The sequence below is a fragment of the Piliocolobus tephrosceles genome, chromosome 1 (genome assembly GCF_002776525.5).
Source record: "Piliocolobus tephrosceles isolate RC106 chromosome 1, ASM277652v3, whole genome shotgun sequence".
Taxonomy (NCBI): domain Eukaryota; kingdom Metazoa; phylum Chordata; class Mammalia; order Primates; family Cercopithecidae; genus Piliocolobus; species Piliocolobus tephrosceles.
In genome coordinates this window covers 92,308,507-92,325,795 of record NC_045434.1, presented here as the reverse complement: position 1 = coordinate 92,325,795, position 17,289 = coordinate 92,308,507, and the positions used below count along the sequence as shown (strand labels likewise).

The 17,289-nt window shown below is 46.7% G+C and overlaps 1 protein-coding gene across 3 annotated transcripts in view; it reads left to right on the top strand.

Moving 5' to 3' along the window:
• KCNN3 (potassium calcium-activated channel subfamily N member 3) overlaps window positions 1–17,289 on the top strand; it is a 164,345-nt gene that overhangs the window by 140,535 nt on the left and 6,521 nt on the right. For all 3 annotated transcript variants that reach the window (XM_023213861.1, XM_023213863.1, XM_023213864.1), the window contains 2 exons: window positions 5,677–5,787; window positions 16,776–16,903. In XM_023213861.1, coding sequence (XP_023069629.1) covers window positions 5,677–5,787; window positions 16,776–16,903 — 239 coding nt within the window. The remainder of the gene's footprint in view (window positions 1–5,676; window positions 5,788–16,775; window positions 16,904–17,289) is intronic.

Sequence of the window (17,289 nt, the reverse complement as noted above, 5' to 3'; positions counted from 1 at the left end):
CACCTCCACTGCTCCCAGAGAGATGAAGACCCTCTTTCTGGAAGGGCAGAGACCACTTTCTGCAGTGGAAAGGGAGGGCCGCAGGTCTGGGGGCTGCCCCCACTCCCCACCCCAGTCTGCCTCGTTGGCTTCCTGGGGCTGATATTGGTGGACCAGACAGTCAGACCAAGGCTTGGGGCAGTCGGCCTGCTGAGCAAGAGGGGCCAGGCTCTCTCCTCCTTTCTGACTCCAGTCCAGGACAGGTCCCTATTAGCAAGCAGGTCCTACGACAGCAGCTAATGACAAAAAGCTTAGCGCTGGGGTTGTGATAAATCATGGGTAAGTGCAAGGCTTTAGAACAAATACCTTCCATTGGTTAGTAGGAGCCTGTCTTGGCATAGCACCAACTGTCATGAGGAAACCAGGGAAAGATGCTTCTTACCAGAAAAGAGTGAAATGCCACCAAAGGCCAAAGCTTTCCTTCTTAGAGCCACTCCTGGGGTGTGGGCTTTGTGCCTCAGAACCAGCTGTCAGCCAGGGCTGGCACAGAACAGGGTTGCCAATAGATGGATGGGCCCTGCGGGGAGCCTCTATTATTTTAAAATAGCAGACTTTCTCCCTCTCAGCACATAGCTGTGCCCCATCCAAGAAGCAGCACCCTAAGGACCCGGCTTCCTGGTTCCTGGACTTCGCATCTCCTGGCTCTACGCTGGCACAGCTGAGCGGAACAGGCGAGACCCTTGCCCGACCCCTGCCTCTCCTTGGGGTCCGGGGGCTGCTTGTCTTTCAGCACCCCCTTTTGCCGTCTGGCTCTGCAGCGCTCCCCCAGAGGGAGTGTTCTGTTCCCTGTGGATTGAGGTGTGATCAAAGTGGAAAGAACAAATGGATGAGGAGGAGCCAATCCAATCCCCACCTTCCATATGAAAAATACAGCCCAGGCCTTTCATCTCTTTTTGTACAAAACCCTGTGCATAAATATATACCTTTCTATATACGGGAACAGGGAGGTTTCCTCTATTCGTTGTCAGTGTTTTTCACCCAAATTAAAGTCAGTCGCCTCACTCCAGGGTCAGCCACAGTGAGGAACCCTGGTGGCATTTTTCTAGCAAATGTGATTTTTCTAGCTGAGTCACTCCTAGCCAGGGTTTCACTTTGCTGAGGATCCTTTCCCCTCCTCCTCCCAACCTCCCAACACTATGTATAGCTCCCAATTATTATTGCAAGTGCCTTTACTAAAGGTAGGGCTTCCTGTTTGGTTACCATGGACACCATGAAGGCCAAGGCAAGGCCTGCTTGGGAAGGGAAAGGAAGGATTTGTGTGTGTGTGTGTGGCCTGTAAATAGTCTTAATCATTGTTTTCTCTGGCAATCTCAGTAACGATGTAATTATCAGCCATTAAGCAGGGTATATAATTGTCTGAACAACTTGCCGTGGCTGGCACAGACCTGGTGTGTTTGAGAGATTTCACCCACAAAAGCAGCTACATTAAAGTCCAGCATCTTTCCATAGGATTTTTCATGATCACAGTGACAACACAGTAGAGAGAGAGCTGTCAATATTTAGTATCCAGAATTGAAAATGACAATGCAACTTAAAATATGTGCAATGCTGACCTTCTGGTTCTGCAGGCATCTGGAAGACCCCAGAGCCCCTCCAGGTTGCTTGGCATAACTTTATTTCAATCTAGCCTCTTTCTAAAGCTGGACTCACTCTGTAGACCCTTCATGAGTTATGCACAAACAGGCAAAAGCTTCCGATGTCTGCAGGGACGCTGAGATTTTCCCCAGTGGCCTCATGAGAGATGCCTCTGAACTGCCAAGGGAAAGTGATGATGAAGTAAAAGGTAGCACAAATTGAGTCATTTTGGGAGGAGGCAAAAAGAGGGCTCAGCAAGACATCTGCTTAATGTCAGTTTTAGAAGACGAGCTTCTCCCGAAACACCTTGGTTTCAAACCAATTGATGTTATTTTAGTTGTTGCATGGAATCTGTTGCAGAAACAGAATCCAACTGTAAATCCTCCAGGCTTCCCTCCTCCATTTGTCACTTTCATTTGTGTTTTATTTTATTTTATGCTTCTTTAGTTAAGAACACCTCATACTTTTCCCCTTGGGATACTTGTTTTTCCAGCTTCTAAGGTTTTCCAGCTGGAAAATGTTTCTTGAAAACAAGAGGTGGGAGGACTGGTGTGGAGGAGTCTCGGTCCAGATTTGGGTCCGAATCTCTAGAGTTAGGCGTGTTCACCCCGTCCCAGCCACCCTCCCTCCGTGCACTCGGTGCTCCCTGCTCGCCCACGTGCCTTGGGAAGTTCCAGCTCATCGGAAGTAGACCCCATCTCCTCCCCTCGCCCCACAGAACTGGAAGTTGGACAGAGCAGATCCAGGGACTCTAGTTTTGTCCCTTGTGGTTCAGGACTTGGCATATCTGAAAGCAAAAGGCTGAGTCATGGCTCTTCCCCCCAGTCTGACCCCAGGGAAGTCATAGCAGCAGCTGTTTACCCTTTCCCGTCCTGCTTCCTCCCTCCTCACACACCCCCTCTGCCCACCAGCCATTTCCAAGATTCCACGGTTAGCCAGGCCCTCAGCGATTTGTCTCTTAAAACTAACCTGCATCACTGCCACGTGACACAGCACTGCCAGGCTGCCACTGTGGCCTGTCAGACTATTAACTCACCTAAGTGAAAAGGCCCAGCATCCCAAAGAGGACCCAGGGGACAGGCGAGTCTTATACCAATTGAAGATGGACACAGCAGGGTGGGATCCCTTGGCACTTCCTTCATGTCCTCTAAAGGGCCAAAATGGACCATTGACTTCTGGCTCAAGCCTTAGGCTCCTTGTTCTTCCTTCCTCTCTCAATCCCATCAGCCCATCATTTTTTCTGATTCCTCAGCCTCCTCCTTCTCTCTTTACCCCCTTGACCCTTGCTATTTAGGATGCAACACAACTTGTTCCCCATCTCATTCTCTGCCCAGCTTGACCTCTCCCTGCAGCAACCTTCCTTCTCTTCTCCCCTCTCCTTCCCTTCCCTTCCCTTCCCTTCCCTTCCCTCCCCTTCCCTCCCCTTCTCTTCTCTTCTCTCTCCTCTCTCCTTCTCTCCCCTCCCCTCCTCTTCTTTCATGTTCCCATTGTCTTCTCTCCCTTCTTCATTTTCTCTGCCCACACGCCGCACAGTCTGCAGAGGCTCAGCAGTCTAGGCTTCAGCATTCCTCCACGACTTTCTGAAGGCTGCTGATGTCTGGCCCCATCTTTATGAGGTTGCCTCTTAATCCAGGTTAGGTGTCATTACTGGTGACTGCCCTAATTACATCCAGTCAATGGAAAAATGAAGCTGAGAGCATCCATTTAAGTTGGAATTAAGGGTTAAGAATGCAGCAACCTCTACAGAGGTACTCACAAGGGAGTCATGACATCTTTATGTTGAAAGAAACTGGGAAGTGCCATCTAGTCCACTGTCCTGCCTCCAGAGAGAAATTTATCTTCCTCATGTGAGACAGATGGTTCCTTAGATAAAACACACTGTAGTTTCTAATTAAAAGCCCCCCTGCATTCAGCCAGTTAAAGTGCGGGCCATGGCAAGAGCTGTGAAACACCCCATCTAGACCCTGGAAATTTGGAATGGTGGATGATTGATTGTTGTGATTACATTCTCAAAGTAGCATGGTGCGGGGAAGCTCCCTCTTCAGGCCTATTGGACCTCAGCTTTCAGGGATGATTTAAGTAGAGTTTTGCTTGGGCCCAGCAAGAGGAGGGAGAATGGAGCCTGGGGAGAACCCTCTCCATCTGATGTTCCATTTTTAACGCTATGATATAGCCCTCTTTTTAGGCGTTCAGCCCAAAGTACTTTTGGAACTCCATATAAAGGAGAGGGATGACACTCTGTCCGGTCGAGGGGAAGGGAGCACACATCTTCCCTCTAGGATGGCTTCTTTTAAGCTATTTTTTGCTTTTGGAGGCCTGGCTAGATTGATTACAGCTACAGACCAGGCTGTGCAACTGCCCAGATCCTTTGAAAACTGGGCACAGAGTCTCCTGTAAGTCATAGAAGCTGAAAAAACACAGCCGTCCTTGAACAAAAGAGGAAAATGAGGTCAGAAAAGGAAAGTGCACACAGACTTGGTTCTTTTCACTTTGTGAAAAGGCCAACCAATGTACTGAGAAACACTAGATTGTTTTAATGGGGACCCTTGTGGGAAACGAGGAGAAAGCATTGTGAACTTCAACCACATGGAAACTTCACGCAGGCTAGCCTTTGTCAGCCTGTGGGATAAAGAGAGAAAGAGATTCTAAAAGAGAGAGTAGGGAATGGATCCACCCATATGCATTCCTTCCAAGTCGGTTATAGATTATAGTACCTTTGAAAAACATTCTTTTCTGCTTCTCACACATTTTGTAAGACCTGATGAGCCAAAAATGTTACTGACAGATTCCTTCCAGTCTGGGACCTCATCTGCTAGACTGGATTCTGTGGCAACTAGAATTACTGTTTGACATCTAGGATTCAGTTGTTAGCTTTAGTAAGTTCATCATCTCTTTCCATGAGGGGTAGTCGGGGCAGTGCAGGGCACAGTGTGCAGGTAGAGGGCGATGGTCTCTGATGAGAGTCCGCTCGCAGAAGGATGGGGCTGACTCCCGCTGCCTGCCAAAGAGCCAGGGGAGTAGTGAGTCTTCGACGTCCCCCTGTGCTCACAAGCCAACCAGGAAGCCCAGCGAAGATGATTTTAAAATGCGTCGGGAGAATGTTGGAATGTGCAGGGAATTCCCTGCTTATTTCCCAGGCAGTCAAGCATGCACCCAGAGGATTAGGACAGAAAAAGTGAGTCTCACCATTCTTGGGGCTCAGCAGAGCCTGCTTCCTTGCCCACCCTTCCCCGGGCTCCCCTGGCATGGACCTACCGAGCAGACTAGGATCGCTGTTCCGGAAAATCCTAAGGGTCTGCTGCGGGCTCACTTAAAATCCTGGTTTTGATCTAGCAGAAGTGGTGTTGTGTTTAAAATCTCTGCATGGTGGTGAATTCATGAGCCTCCTGGTGAAGGCAGGAAGGAACCGATTCCTTGTGCTGAGTCATAGCGTAAACGCTCAGGTGAAAAAACCCAACCGCAGAGCAAGCGCAGTCACTGAGTGCATGTGTTCGTGCCAACCTGGGTACCCTCTGTGAAACAAGCCCTGGGGAAAGGTATTGGCTCTTCATTAGATTGTTTTCAGGAACACTCTCAGCCACTGGCAGGTGTTCCATCTGCACCCCAGTTGATGGCCTGCCTGCCTTCCTCCCGGCCCTGCTGGTCTAGAGCTGGCAGTGGGATGGAGACCTGCCTGAGGGAGAGAGGGCCCGTGTGTGCTGGCCCCTCTGTCTTCCACTACACAGCTTGGCAGGTGGCCAGGTGCTTATCTGTTGGTTAAACCCCCCAAAGTCTCGGCGCCACCCAGCATCCTTCTCCATTGAAACTGGCTAGCTCAGCCTCCCAGAAGTCAGCTGCAGAGCACAACCCAAGGGGCAGTGCAGACCCCTCTGTGGGTCAGGACATCAGAGTCCTGACAGATTTCGACAGATTTTGTGGCTTGGTCATGACCAGCTAGAGAGCTCGAGTTCCCACTCCAGTCCCAGGAAACTACCCCCGTGGGCGCCAGGCGTGTTGAGACTCTCGTCTTGCCTCTTAATGATGTGTTCTTTCCCCTCTGGTCCTCTTGATGTCCCCCCACAGGGTGCAGGCTGCACTGCCCTTGTGGTGGCCGTGGTGGCCCGAAAGCTGGAACTCACCAAAGCAGAGAAGCACGTTCATAACTTCATGATGGACACTCAGCTCACCAAGCGGGTAAGATGCTACACAGCCATGTCTTACGGGGGACTTAACACCACAGTGGAAGCCAATGAGAAAGCAAATGGTCCACCAGGTGCTCATGCCTGTAATACCAGCACTTTAGGAGGCCGAGGTGGGTCGATCACAAGGTCAGGAGATCAAGACCATCCTGGCTAACATGCTGAAACCCCATCTCTACTAAAACTACAAAAAATTAGCTGGACATGGTGGCGGGTGCCTGTAGTCCCAGCTACTCAGGAGGCTGAGGCAAGAGAATTGCTTGAACCCGGGAGGCGGAGGTTGCAGTGAGCCAAGATTGCACCACTGAACTCCAGCCTGGATAACAGAGTGAGATTCCATCTCAAAAAGAAAGGAAGAAAGACAGAAAGACAGAAAGGAAGTGAGAGAAAGAGAGAAGAGAAAGAAAGAGGGAAAGAAAATGTCGTATGGGTTTGCACCAGGCTTTTAAAGGGCGTGTTTGAGGGAGCCCCAGACAAAAAATGGAAACAGCATCTTCACACGACGGGTTCCTGCCTTCTGTTCGATCGCTGTGCATGGTTCAGGCAGCCAAATAATTTTCCTGGTAATTTAATTAATAGCCTACAATGGTATAACCTGCCCCTTTGCCTGATGAAAATCACCCAGTATGAGGCAATGTTTTTTGTTTATGCTCAAATATTTTCAGGATTCTCATTAGGAAGGGCAAAACTATATTGAAAATGTACCTAAAACTATAAAAGTATATTGAAAATGTACCTAAGTCTAATCGTTTAAAAAAAATCATTTAAAGAATCATTCTAGGCCAGGCGTGACAGCTCCACCTGTAATCCCAGCACTTTGGGAGGCTGAGGCAGGTAGATCACGAGGTCAAGAGATTGAGACCATCCTGGCCAACATGGTGAAATGCCGTCTCTACTAAAAATACAAACATTAGCTGGGCATGGTGGCAGGCGCCTGTAGTCCCAGCTACTCAGGAGGCTGAGGCAGGAGAATCACTTGAATCCAGGAAGCGGAGGTTGCAGTGAGCCGAGATCACGCCACTGCACTCCAGCCTGGGTGACAGAGCAAGACTCCATCTCAAAAAAAAAAAAAAAAAAAAAAAGGAATCATTCTAGTAGAGCCCACATTCCTAAATAAAATTGTTCATCAAAACGTTATCATCCAATTTTTCCTTTTTGGGTTTTCCGGGTAACGTTTCTCACTTGAACCATTACGAAAGTGGTTATGGAAGATGAAAATCTGAAAATATGCAGGAATGGGTAGACCATTTAGCTGCTGAAAGTTGGATACCCCACTGAATTGTCAGAGACGAAAAGGCCCATTTAGAAGAGACAGATACAAGCCTTCCAGAATAACAGCAGGCCAAATGGGCAAGGCAGGAGTTGTTTATTCAAGGACAGCTTTTATGGAAAATTCTTTAGAACTACAGCCTGAAGGAAGGTGAGTAAGAGGATTTCCTGCAAGACTGTCCTCTTTCTGAGACGAGGCAGAATTAAAACCCTGTGCCCGTGTCTTGGCCTCCATAGTCTTTTTCATTTAGGACTAAAGTAGGTTAAGGAACCCATGAGCAACCAAATGTTGCTTTGGGTTTTTGAAAGCTACAGAAAATATTCAGTGATTAATGTTGCACCGCAGCAACAGTGTGTAGAAATAGAGACAAAGGCAGGAAGGAAGAACAAAAAGAGAGAGAGAGAGAGAATGACAGAGGGAGCTGCGAGTGAGCTCTCGGGGAAGGCAGTGGGAGAGTGTGCAGTGGCCAAAGCCTCTCCAGTTTCTCAGCAGAATTATTTATGGTGTTTGATTGTTTGGTCTTTGATTACATTTATTGGATTTTGTAAAGAGCCTTCACAGATGTTAAAAGGAACTGGTACAGGCAAATATTCTTACGTTGTTGACATTCAAGTGTTTGTACTTGGTACATCACGGCCCTGAGCTATCAGCTGCACCAAAAAAAGCCATGATTTGTCACATCACGATGGCAGTGATTGAAGGCTGTTACCACAGTAAGGCCTGCCGGGAACCCTGCCACTTGGCCACTCTCCTTCAGCCCCCTCTAATAATGGGTGCAAAAGTCATGCTCAGTATTGAGGAAATTACTCAAGTTATTGAAACACCTAAATGCAAATCCACTTGCATCTATTTTCCTGAAGCAATTTACTGAGGTTTCACTGAATTGAAACTACATGCTGGAGTGAGGGCAGGGAGATGTTTTGCCTCCAAAGCCTTCTCATAAGCTGTTTACCAAGAGTAGAGACATTAGCAGTTTCTCTGTTTATTCTGGTTTTCTTTTTGAAGCCAAGTATATTCTTTGTATTTGGTGTTATTCCTTTGTCCTCTCCATTTTTCACGAAGTAAATCAGACGCTAGAGGAAAATAAAGCTGAGGAAAGCCAGCTCCTTTGTATGCCAGGAAAATAAACAATTTTTCTGCAATATAATTGTAGAAGATGAGACTGTGGTTGCTAATTTTAATCTTTCAAAAATGATTCCCTAACATCCTCCTCAATTCCACTTACTTCTTGAAAAGTAGGACTGAAAATCAAATCAACAAATATTTATTGCTCATCCATGAATGTAAGGTAGCTTTTTAACTGAATAACATCTCATTTTTCTGAGAACACTTAAATCTGTTGAAATGTCCCTTTAATATCTAATATCTTTTCTCAAGGAAATAAACAACACAGGAGGGATGGTTCTTACAGAGAGAAGATTTTCAAAGCTGGCAGGACTAGAACTTCTGAAGGTTCTTTTACATAACCTTAATTGAAACGAAACTGGATGTATGCATCCTTGGCCTGCTCTGGTTTGAGCTGACTTTGAACTGCTCACAAGAGAACCCCACCTTTCTTCCCCTGGGGATGCCTGGCCTGCCCTCTGTCCTCTCCAAATGGCCCATTGTGTCCAGCTGGAGTGGCTCATTGGTCAAGAAGATGCTAAGCAGCTGGGTGCGGTGGCTCATGCCTGTAATCCCAGCACTTTGGGAGGCCAAGGCAGGTGGATCACAAGGTCAGGAGTTCGAGACCAGCCTGACCAACATGGTGAAGCCCTGTCTCTACGAAAAATACAAAAATTAGCAGGGCGTGGTGGTGTGCACCTGTAATCCTAGCTACTCAGGAGGCTGAGACAGGAGAATCACTTGAATCTGGGAGGTGGAATTTACAGTGAGCTGAGATCCTGCCACTGCACTCCAGACTGGGCAACAGAGCAAGAATCTGTCAAAAAAAAAAAAAGAAATACTCACTCTCAGATCAGACATGATCCTTAGAAACTCTCGGCCGGGCACGGTGGCTCACACCTGTAATGCCAGCACTTTGGGAGGCTGAGGCGGATAGATCACGAGGTCAGGAGATGAGACCTTCCTGGCTAACACGGTGAAACCCCGCCTCTACAAAAAAAAAAAAAAAAAATTAGCCAGGCATAGTGGCACATGCCTATAGTCCCAGGTACTTGGGAGGCTGAGGCAGGAGAATTGCTTCAACCCGGGAGGCAGAGGTTGCAGTGAGCCGAGATTGCGCCACTGTACTCCAGCCTGGGCAACTGAGCGAGACTCCATCTCAAAAAAAAAAAAACAAAAAGAGATGCTAAGCTCAGTCTATTCATAACATCTCAGTGAATTCTCAGAGAAAGATCCAACGTGAAGGAGTTTACTGTGGCATAATTTCAACCTCTTCGGAGTGGACAATTTGCAGATTTGAAAGATAAAAGCAGTCTCTTACTGGTATATGCAACCTTGATGCTTCAAACACCTAAGCAAAACGAAAAAGGAATTGTAGATATTAATCATAAAAAAATACCCAAATTGTTCTAGTGTTTATTCATCCTGTCTTGCTCTAAAGGCTGCAGCCTAGCCTTTGCCATGAGAGCCAGCACTATTTTTATTTATTCATTTATTTATTTGTGGGGAGGGAAGAGGGTCTGATAGCACTGGCTAAGAACTCAGTTTCTGGTTTTCTCGAATCCTGTGCTTATCTTCTTTCTTTGTATCAACTCTGGCAGCAACGTCATTTCTGTATTTAATTCAATCAGATCTTCCCACACTGACTTCGCAGTGGTGCTGCCATTGTTATTCTATAATTATAACTTATTGCTAACCTCTGGGCTACTAGATAAATATATTTAAGTACATGATTCACAGAGGAACTGGAAGAAAGATACTAGAGCCCCATCTTTTCTGCCACTCAGTGCTTCCATGTCCCCAACATTCTGTTTTATGTAACTAAACAAGTCCATCACAGAGGTCACTCCCTGGGTGCCACACTCTGTACTCTGGGGGCACCAAGATGGGTAAGAGGTGGTCCTTACCTCCATCCTTGACCTCTGGTGGCTGACTGCCCTCAGAGAGCACTTCTTATAAGAGGTAGAGTGGGCTGGGTACGGTGGCTCACACCTGTAATCCCAGCACTTTGCAAGGCTGACGTGGGCAGATCACTTGAGGTCAGGAGTTCAAGACTAGCCTGGCGACCATGGTGAAACCCCGTCTCTACTAAAAATACAAAAAATTAGCCAAGCGTGGTGGGCGCCTGTAATCCCAGCTTCTCGGGAGGCTGAGGCAGGAGAATTGCTTGAACCCACGAGGCGGAGGTTACAGTGAGCTGAGATCGCGCCACTGCACTCCAGCCTGGGTGACAGAGCAAGACTCCATCTCCAAAAAAAAAAAAAAAAGGCAGAGTGGGCTGCTGTGGACACCCTTGGCTTGAGAGGTACCATGGACCGGAGATATTTTCTTTGTGGTACCTCCTCTCCACATCAAGCCACAGTGAGCAGAACCTTCAGACAGCACAGTGTGCTGAGGATCATATCTCCTTCTTGCTGCAAGGGTTTCTTGCCCCAAGTAGCTCATCCAAGTAACTTCCCCATGAATTCTATGAGTAAGACCAAAACGAAACCCACAACTTCCCTAAACTAGTTCCTTCTCCTAACTTCCCTGGTGTGCTCCTGACATGGTGTTCTTCCAGACTCCAGGCCTAAAGACTTAGCCCCATTTCTGACTCCTCTGGGCCCTGAACCCCACAGGAGTCTGAACACTTTCTTTGTCTGATTCGACCTTGCCGTGGCTGTTCACGCATGCGCGCTTCTCCAGGGCCTCTGCCCCGTCATTCTTGAAGCCGCCGTCTTCTGTCTTGCGCTATCACAGCAGCCTGCTACCTGCTCTCCTCACTTGGGCCTCCCTCTCCCAAGTCATCCTGCACTTTGCTTCCCCATGGATCTCCTTAGACTCTCAGGCTTACCTCTACATATTACTTCCTGCTCAAAAACCTTTAAGTAATTCCCCCACCTACAATCTCCTGAATGACACTAAAGACAACTTTTCTTTAATTACAAGCATATGCCAAAGTTTGATCATAATCTTGCTAGAAGAAAATTTTCTTCAGCAGCCTAATTCAAAGATTACTCTTAGTAGTGGTATTTCATAGGAAAAACAATGGTAGCCATTGTTATGCCAGATATAGAAGGTTTAGCTAAAGGACTGCTAATGGACAGCTGGTTGGGCTCAAGAGTGGATTTCCAGAACAAGTCTTTATCTCTTTATAATTGATCGGATAATCAATAGGGCAGTTATCAGGAATGCTAATTCTCCCCAGAAAAGGATTATAAATCACATCACACACAAGAATCTGTCCCAAACAGAGTGGGTACAGGTTTTTTGTTTTAGCAACAGTCACAGAAATATTGTGTGTTTAAGCCAGAAGGACCCTCAGGGAAGAGCCACTCCAACACAGATGAGAAGACGAAGGCCCAGAAAGGGGTGAGGGGGCCCCCACTCTGCAAGATCCAGTTGCTCTCAGACCATTAGGCAGGCAGCTTTAGGGTGGTCAGTTCCTTGGAACTCAGCGTGGGGTTAGGGTCCCAGGCCTGCTGAAGAGAAAAGCCAGCTTAACTCTACCCTAACTGAGTATCACATGAATAGCATTATAGAATTATCCACCACCCATTACCATACTGCTACAGGGAGAACCTCAAGCTCCAACTTTGAACACCGGAAATATATCTCCTCTCTCTCCACCCAATTTCCTGCCAGCCAGAGAGGGGGAGCTCCCAGTTCTAAGTGGTCAGTGAGGGCCTCCGGGTCAGGCAGGCAGAGAAGCCTGCAAAGGGAGTGTGGAATAGAACAGCGGGAGGAAAAAGAGGAGGTGCAAGCAGGGTGATGAAAGAAAGGGCAACCGGGGAAGCCAGAGCAAGTCTGCGGGGTGGTGATGAGGGGAGAGTGGGCTTGGCAAATGGGAAAGAGGAACCGGCCCCCTTCTCTAGTCCTATATGTAATGGACACCTTCAGTCAAGGGCCGGCTTGTAGGTTCTCCGATAGTGATCTGAACTCAGCCTAGTTTCAACCTGTGTAACTCCTTCAAGTTACAGTCATGCACTGCATAACAACGTTTCAGTCAGTGATGGAGCACATATACCAAGGTGGTCTCAGAAGGCCCTAACAGAGCTGAAAAATTCCTCTCCCCTAGTGATTTGTGTTACCGTTGCCTACAGGGCAGAAATGTGCCATATAGGCTTGTAGCCTAGGAGCAATAGGCTGTACCATACAGCCTAGGGGGGTGTAGTAGGCTGTACCATCTAGGTTTGTTTAAGTACAGTCTGTGATGTTCACACAGTGAAGAAACTGTCCAAGATGCATGTATTTAAATCACACCCACCGGCCGGGCCTCCCTTCCCTGTCTCCAACCTCCAAGTAGAATACTTCTCTGGCAAGGGTTCCTGGCAGCATAAAGGGCATGCTAGTGACTTCTTCTCTGGGGGGCTCTGCTAATGGGACTCCTGTAATTTCCCAGGACTCCTGGGGCTGCTGGAGGCTTAGGGTGCCCAAGAAAGGTGCTCCTTTCAACCCCCTTGTACTCCTGCCCCAAGCATTCTTGCCGCAACCGACAGCCCCTCTGTAATAGCAAGTAGCAGATTACCTGGGCAGAGAGGTGGCCAGAGCAAGTCATTGACATGGGATGCTATGGCCAAGAGCTCAAGGAAGCGATGTGTGTTCTGTTGTATGTTTTCTTGTGGGCTGGGGAAATTAGAGGGAAGGAAGCTGATGTTTATCGGAAGAGGAGAATATTAACAAAGATACCATGTATTGAGGCATATGGCCAGGGTCTGTACTCATGTTTTAAGTATATTCTCATTTAGTCAACACAGTAATCCCATTTCACAGATGCAGGTAGCACTTGCATCACTCTCTAGCCCCGGACCCTGCTTTGTTGTTGTGGTTTTTTAAGTGCTTGTTACCTGATGCTATAATATAAACTGCATACCATCTTCTCCACAAGATTGTTAAGTTCCATAAGGGCAGGAATGTTATTGATTTGTTCACTGTGGTACCCTTACTTGCTAGTACAATGTCTGGCCCATCATAGGTGCTCACTAATTGTTCCTCAAATGTATGAATAAAGAGAGAGTCTCATAGAGTTCAGTAGTGGGTCCAAGATAGAGCTCACGATCACATCTATTTGTCAAGTTTTTCTGAGGGTTAATGAAACAGTGCAGACATACATGCTTAGCACAGATCCTGGCACATAGTAAGCACTCAGTATATGTTAGCTGTCACAATAATTTTCAAGGTCTTCATTGGACCACTTTCTTGTCCAGGCCCATTAATTTTAGAGCCCTTCCTAAAGTGGGTCATAGAGCCCATTCTCTGGCCCCAATCAGAGTGAAAGCAATTTTTTTGGTGGAGAGTTTCTGGGCTTGCAGAAAACAATCAGCCCATTTTGGAGGCAGGACAGCTGGACTTCCATTCACTTCCCTCCTAACCATCCCCAAACCCACCCGATTGTGGCCAATGTTGAGCCACTCTTTCTGGCTTGCTGCTTTCATCTTAAGCCCTGCCCCCTCGCACTGCTGCACCCTAAGAGCGTCTTTTGGCCCTGGTGCCTCTGCCCACCAGGAGACGTCAGGAGGTACCCAAGCCTCCATCAAGGAAGGGTGCATGGAGCCCTTCGGAGGCTCGGCAAATCTGAGGAAGGGCATATGACCTCATCTGCTCCTGACCCCAGCAATGCTTAGATCAATCAGCCAGGTGAACTGGAGGGAGACCCTGGCCACAATAGCATTTACCGTCCACCTGGGAAAGCCCAGTGCAGTTAAAAGCCTATTTCTTTTTCTCTCGCGGATATTGATCTACTTAGCTTTGTGCCAGACTGTTTGCTGGTAATTAATTTCAGAGTCAGTGCAAGGGCTGGCAGTTAACATCACTTTCCCAAATGCACAGCGGCCTCCCTCCAAACTCATAAAGATGATGTGACTGCCTCTGTCAGCTACCCGGGCTGTGCTGTGACTTCAATATCTTACATTTGGGCTGACTTTAAGTGCGGGACCCGGACTCCGTGTTCTGTCACATTGCTAAGTGAGAGCCATGATGGTTTAAAAAAAAAAAAAAAAAATCCAATGTTCTTTCCGATTCCTTGATCCTGGAAAACAGGAAATGATTTTGTTTGTCTTTCCTTCAGTCCACATGAAAACCTTCTGCTCTTCCTGGACCCGGCTCTTGTTTTGACTTTGCCATTAGCTAGCTGTGTGATTCTGGCTCTCACATCCCATCTCTGAAGTGGTTTTCTCATATGTTCAATGAGGGGTTTGAGCTAGATGATATTAACTAATATCTGTATGGTACTTTACATTTTATGCAGCATTCAAACCCACACCGACTCAGTTTGCCATTTATAATTGTCTAGTCTTGGTCTGTGTCTCGGTTTCTTCATCTGAAAAATGTGGATAATGTTAGCACCTCCCTGATGGGGTTGTGATAAGGATTAAAGGAGCTTACACATATGAAGTACTCAGACCTGTGGCTGCACCTGGTAGATGTTAGCTGTTGCCCCCAGCACCATCATCACTGCCTCATAGCAGCCCTCTTTATTTTTCATATCTTACAGATAATGAAGCATTTGCTTCTAAACTGCTTAATAATTGACAGAGCAGGGATTCGCCTGCAGACTTTCCCGTTTCCTTGAGGCTTTCCTAAGAGGCTAAGTGCCTAGGGAAACTGAAGAAATGACACATCCAATTGCCCCCTCTCCCTGCAAGAGGAGGGCAGTAGTATTCAATGTGTGCTCTGCAGAGAGCGAGGCTTCCCTTGCGTGCTGCCTTTTTTGCCAGGAGGCTGCTGTTCACTCTAGTTCCCTGAGCAGAACCCCAGAGACCACAGAGTCCTCTCCTGGACATCCACCGTTTCCAACTTCTCACCACAACCTGCTTCCTTTCAAGCAAGAAAGTACTAGAGGCGGGCAATTAAGTCATTTAAAACTATTTTCATGGTGGATCTTTACTGCATTTTTAAAAAGCAATATTTATGTCCCTTAGACATTTCTGAGAAGACTTAGCTGTTCTTTTAAAAACATCACTTCAGCGCCAATGAAAAATATAATCCAGCCTTAGTAATAAATTTTTAAAACATACACACACAAAAGTTATCAGCCTGCAAAACAAGGTTTCCTAGCCTTCCCACACGTCTCAGTATTTTAACAACGTCCCATCTGTTGATGTCAGTCTGAAGAAGCAGATCTATAGTCTCTAATTTTATTAAAATCCTTTCTGGCTAGTAACCTGATTTCTATTAGGCTGGCCTACTTATTTCCAGGCCCCAGGCCTGTGGACCTGTGCCAATCTGCATGACTGACAGAAATGGGGATGGTTAATCAAAAATCTGTTTAGCGTGTGCTTAATAAGGAATGTTTTCTCTTGCTCTTGTTACTAATTGCTGAGGATGTCTGTGTTTGGATTAAAACTTTGTCCCCTGCCATCTGGATGCCATTGATATATCTCAGCTCAGTCGTGAGCCTGGTGATATCAGTGGTTTCCATGTCAACAGATGACAGCGTCATATGTTGAAACGTGTGATTGCAATGCACAGTGAAGGAGCCAGCCTTGGGAAAGAGGAAGCTCTGGTTTCACACCTAAATATCTTCACTGATTTTCAGACATTGCTTTGAAATTATTTCCGTTTTGTGCCAATTACATTCACATGTAAAATTGCAGTGCAAATGTTTTTGGCCATTTGGGAAAGGAGACGATGGGCTTATTGGTACCTATAGTTCCAATTAGTGGGAAAGACATTTTCTCAAAGAAGTCTTTTAAAATCTCCAGCTGATAGGAAATCTGTTTACTCTCTGAATCCAAGCAACGTACCATATACACTAAGTGGCAATCTCAGGTGAAGCTCGGAAGTCTGCATGTAAGGGCAGCAGTGGTATATTGCTAGCTATTTTCCAGGGGGACCCTGGGACTCAAGGTCTTTTCATGCAACCTGTCTAAATATAGCACCAGCAACAGCACTCAAGAGACAGTACTGAAATAATCAAAAAAAAAGAAGAAAGAAAGAAAGAAAGAAAGAAAGAAAGAAAGAAAGAAAGAGAAAAGAGAAGAAAGAAAAGAAAAAAGCAAGGAAGGAAGGAAGGAAGAAAGAAAGAAAGAAAGAGAAAGAAAAGAAAGAAAGAAAGAAAGAAAGAAAGAAAGAAAGAAAGAAAGAAAGAAAAGAACCCTTCAATTTAGCTCTAGTCTGCAGTATCCAACACAAGATTAATAGCAGATGAATTTTTATCACCTTTTCTTTCTTTTCTTTTCTTTTCTTGAGACGGAGTTTCACTCTTGTTGCCCAGGCTGGAGTATGGCACGATCTCAGCTCATTGCACCCTCCGCCTTCCAGGTTCAAGCGAGTCTCCTGCCTCAGTCTCCCAAGTAGCTAGTATTACAGGCATGAGCCACCATACCTGGCGTATTTTGTATTTTTTGTAGAGACAGCTTTGACCATGTTGTCCAGGCTGGTCTCGAACTCCTGACCTCAGGTGATCCACCTGCCTCGGCCTCCAAAGTTCTGAGATTACAGGCGGGAGCCACCGTGCCTGGCCTTAATCATCTTTTCTAGGAATTCTGTGATTTTGGTTAAGAAAATAGATCATTGCAAAATCATTTCCTCATGAGGTAGACTACAGTAGCAACCACACACACACAAAATATTATGTGAACCTAAGAAAATGAACCTGATAGCAGCCTGCTTTATTTATTCCTCCTTAGATCAAGAATGCTGCAGCCAATGTCCTTCGGGAAACGTGGTTAATCTATAAACACACAAAGCTGCTAAAGAAGATTGACCATGCCAAAGTCAGGAAACACCAGAGGAAGTTCCTCCAAGCTATCCACCAGTGAGTATGCCAGAGCGGTTCAGCCATCAGATAACCAGATTGGGAGCGGTGGGACTCCTACAACTCTGTCAGTAGCTTCTCATATAGTTAGGAGGCACAGAAGAAATCCATTCTGTTCCACTCAACAAGTGGAGTGGTGAAGTGAGTCTGATCACTCACTGCACCAGCCACATGCCAGAAATTGGGCAGGCTGTTATGGAAGGTGAAAACTAGAGTAAGAACCTCTAAGGGCTTCTACATTCTACACACACACACCCACACACATCACACACACCATACACACCACACACAAACACCATACACACACCCCACACACACCTCACACACACCATACACACCACACACACACCCCACACCACACACACACCCCACACACCACACACCAC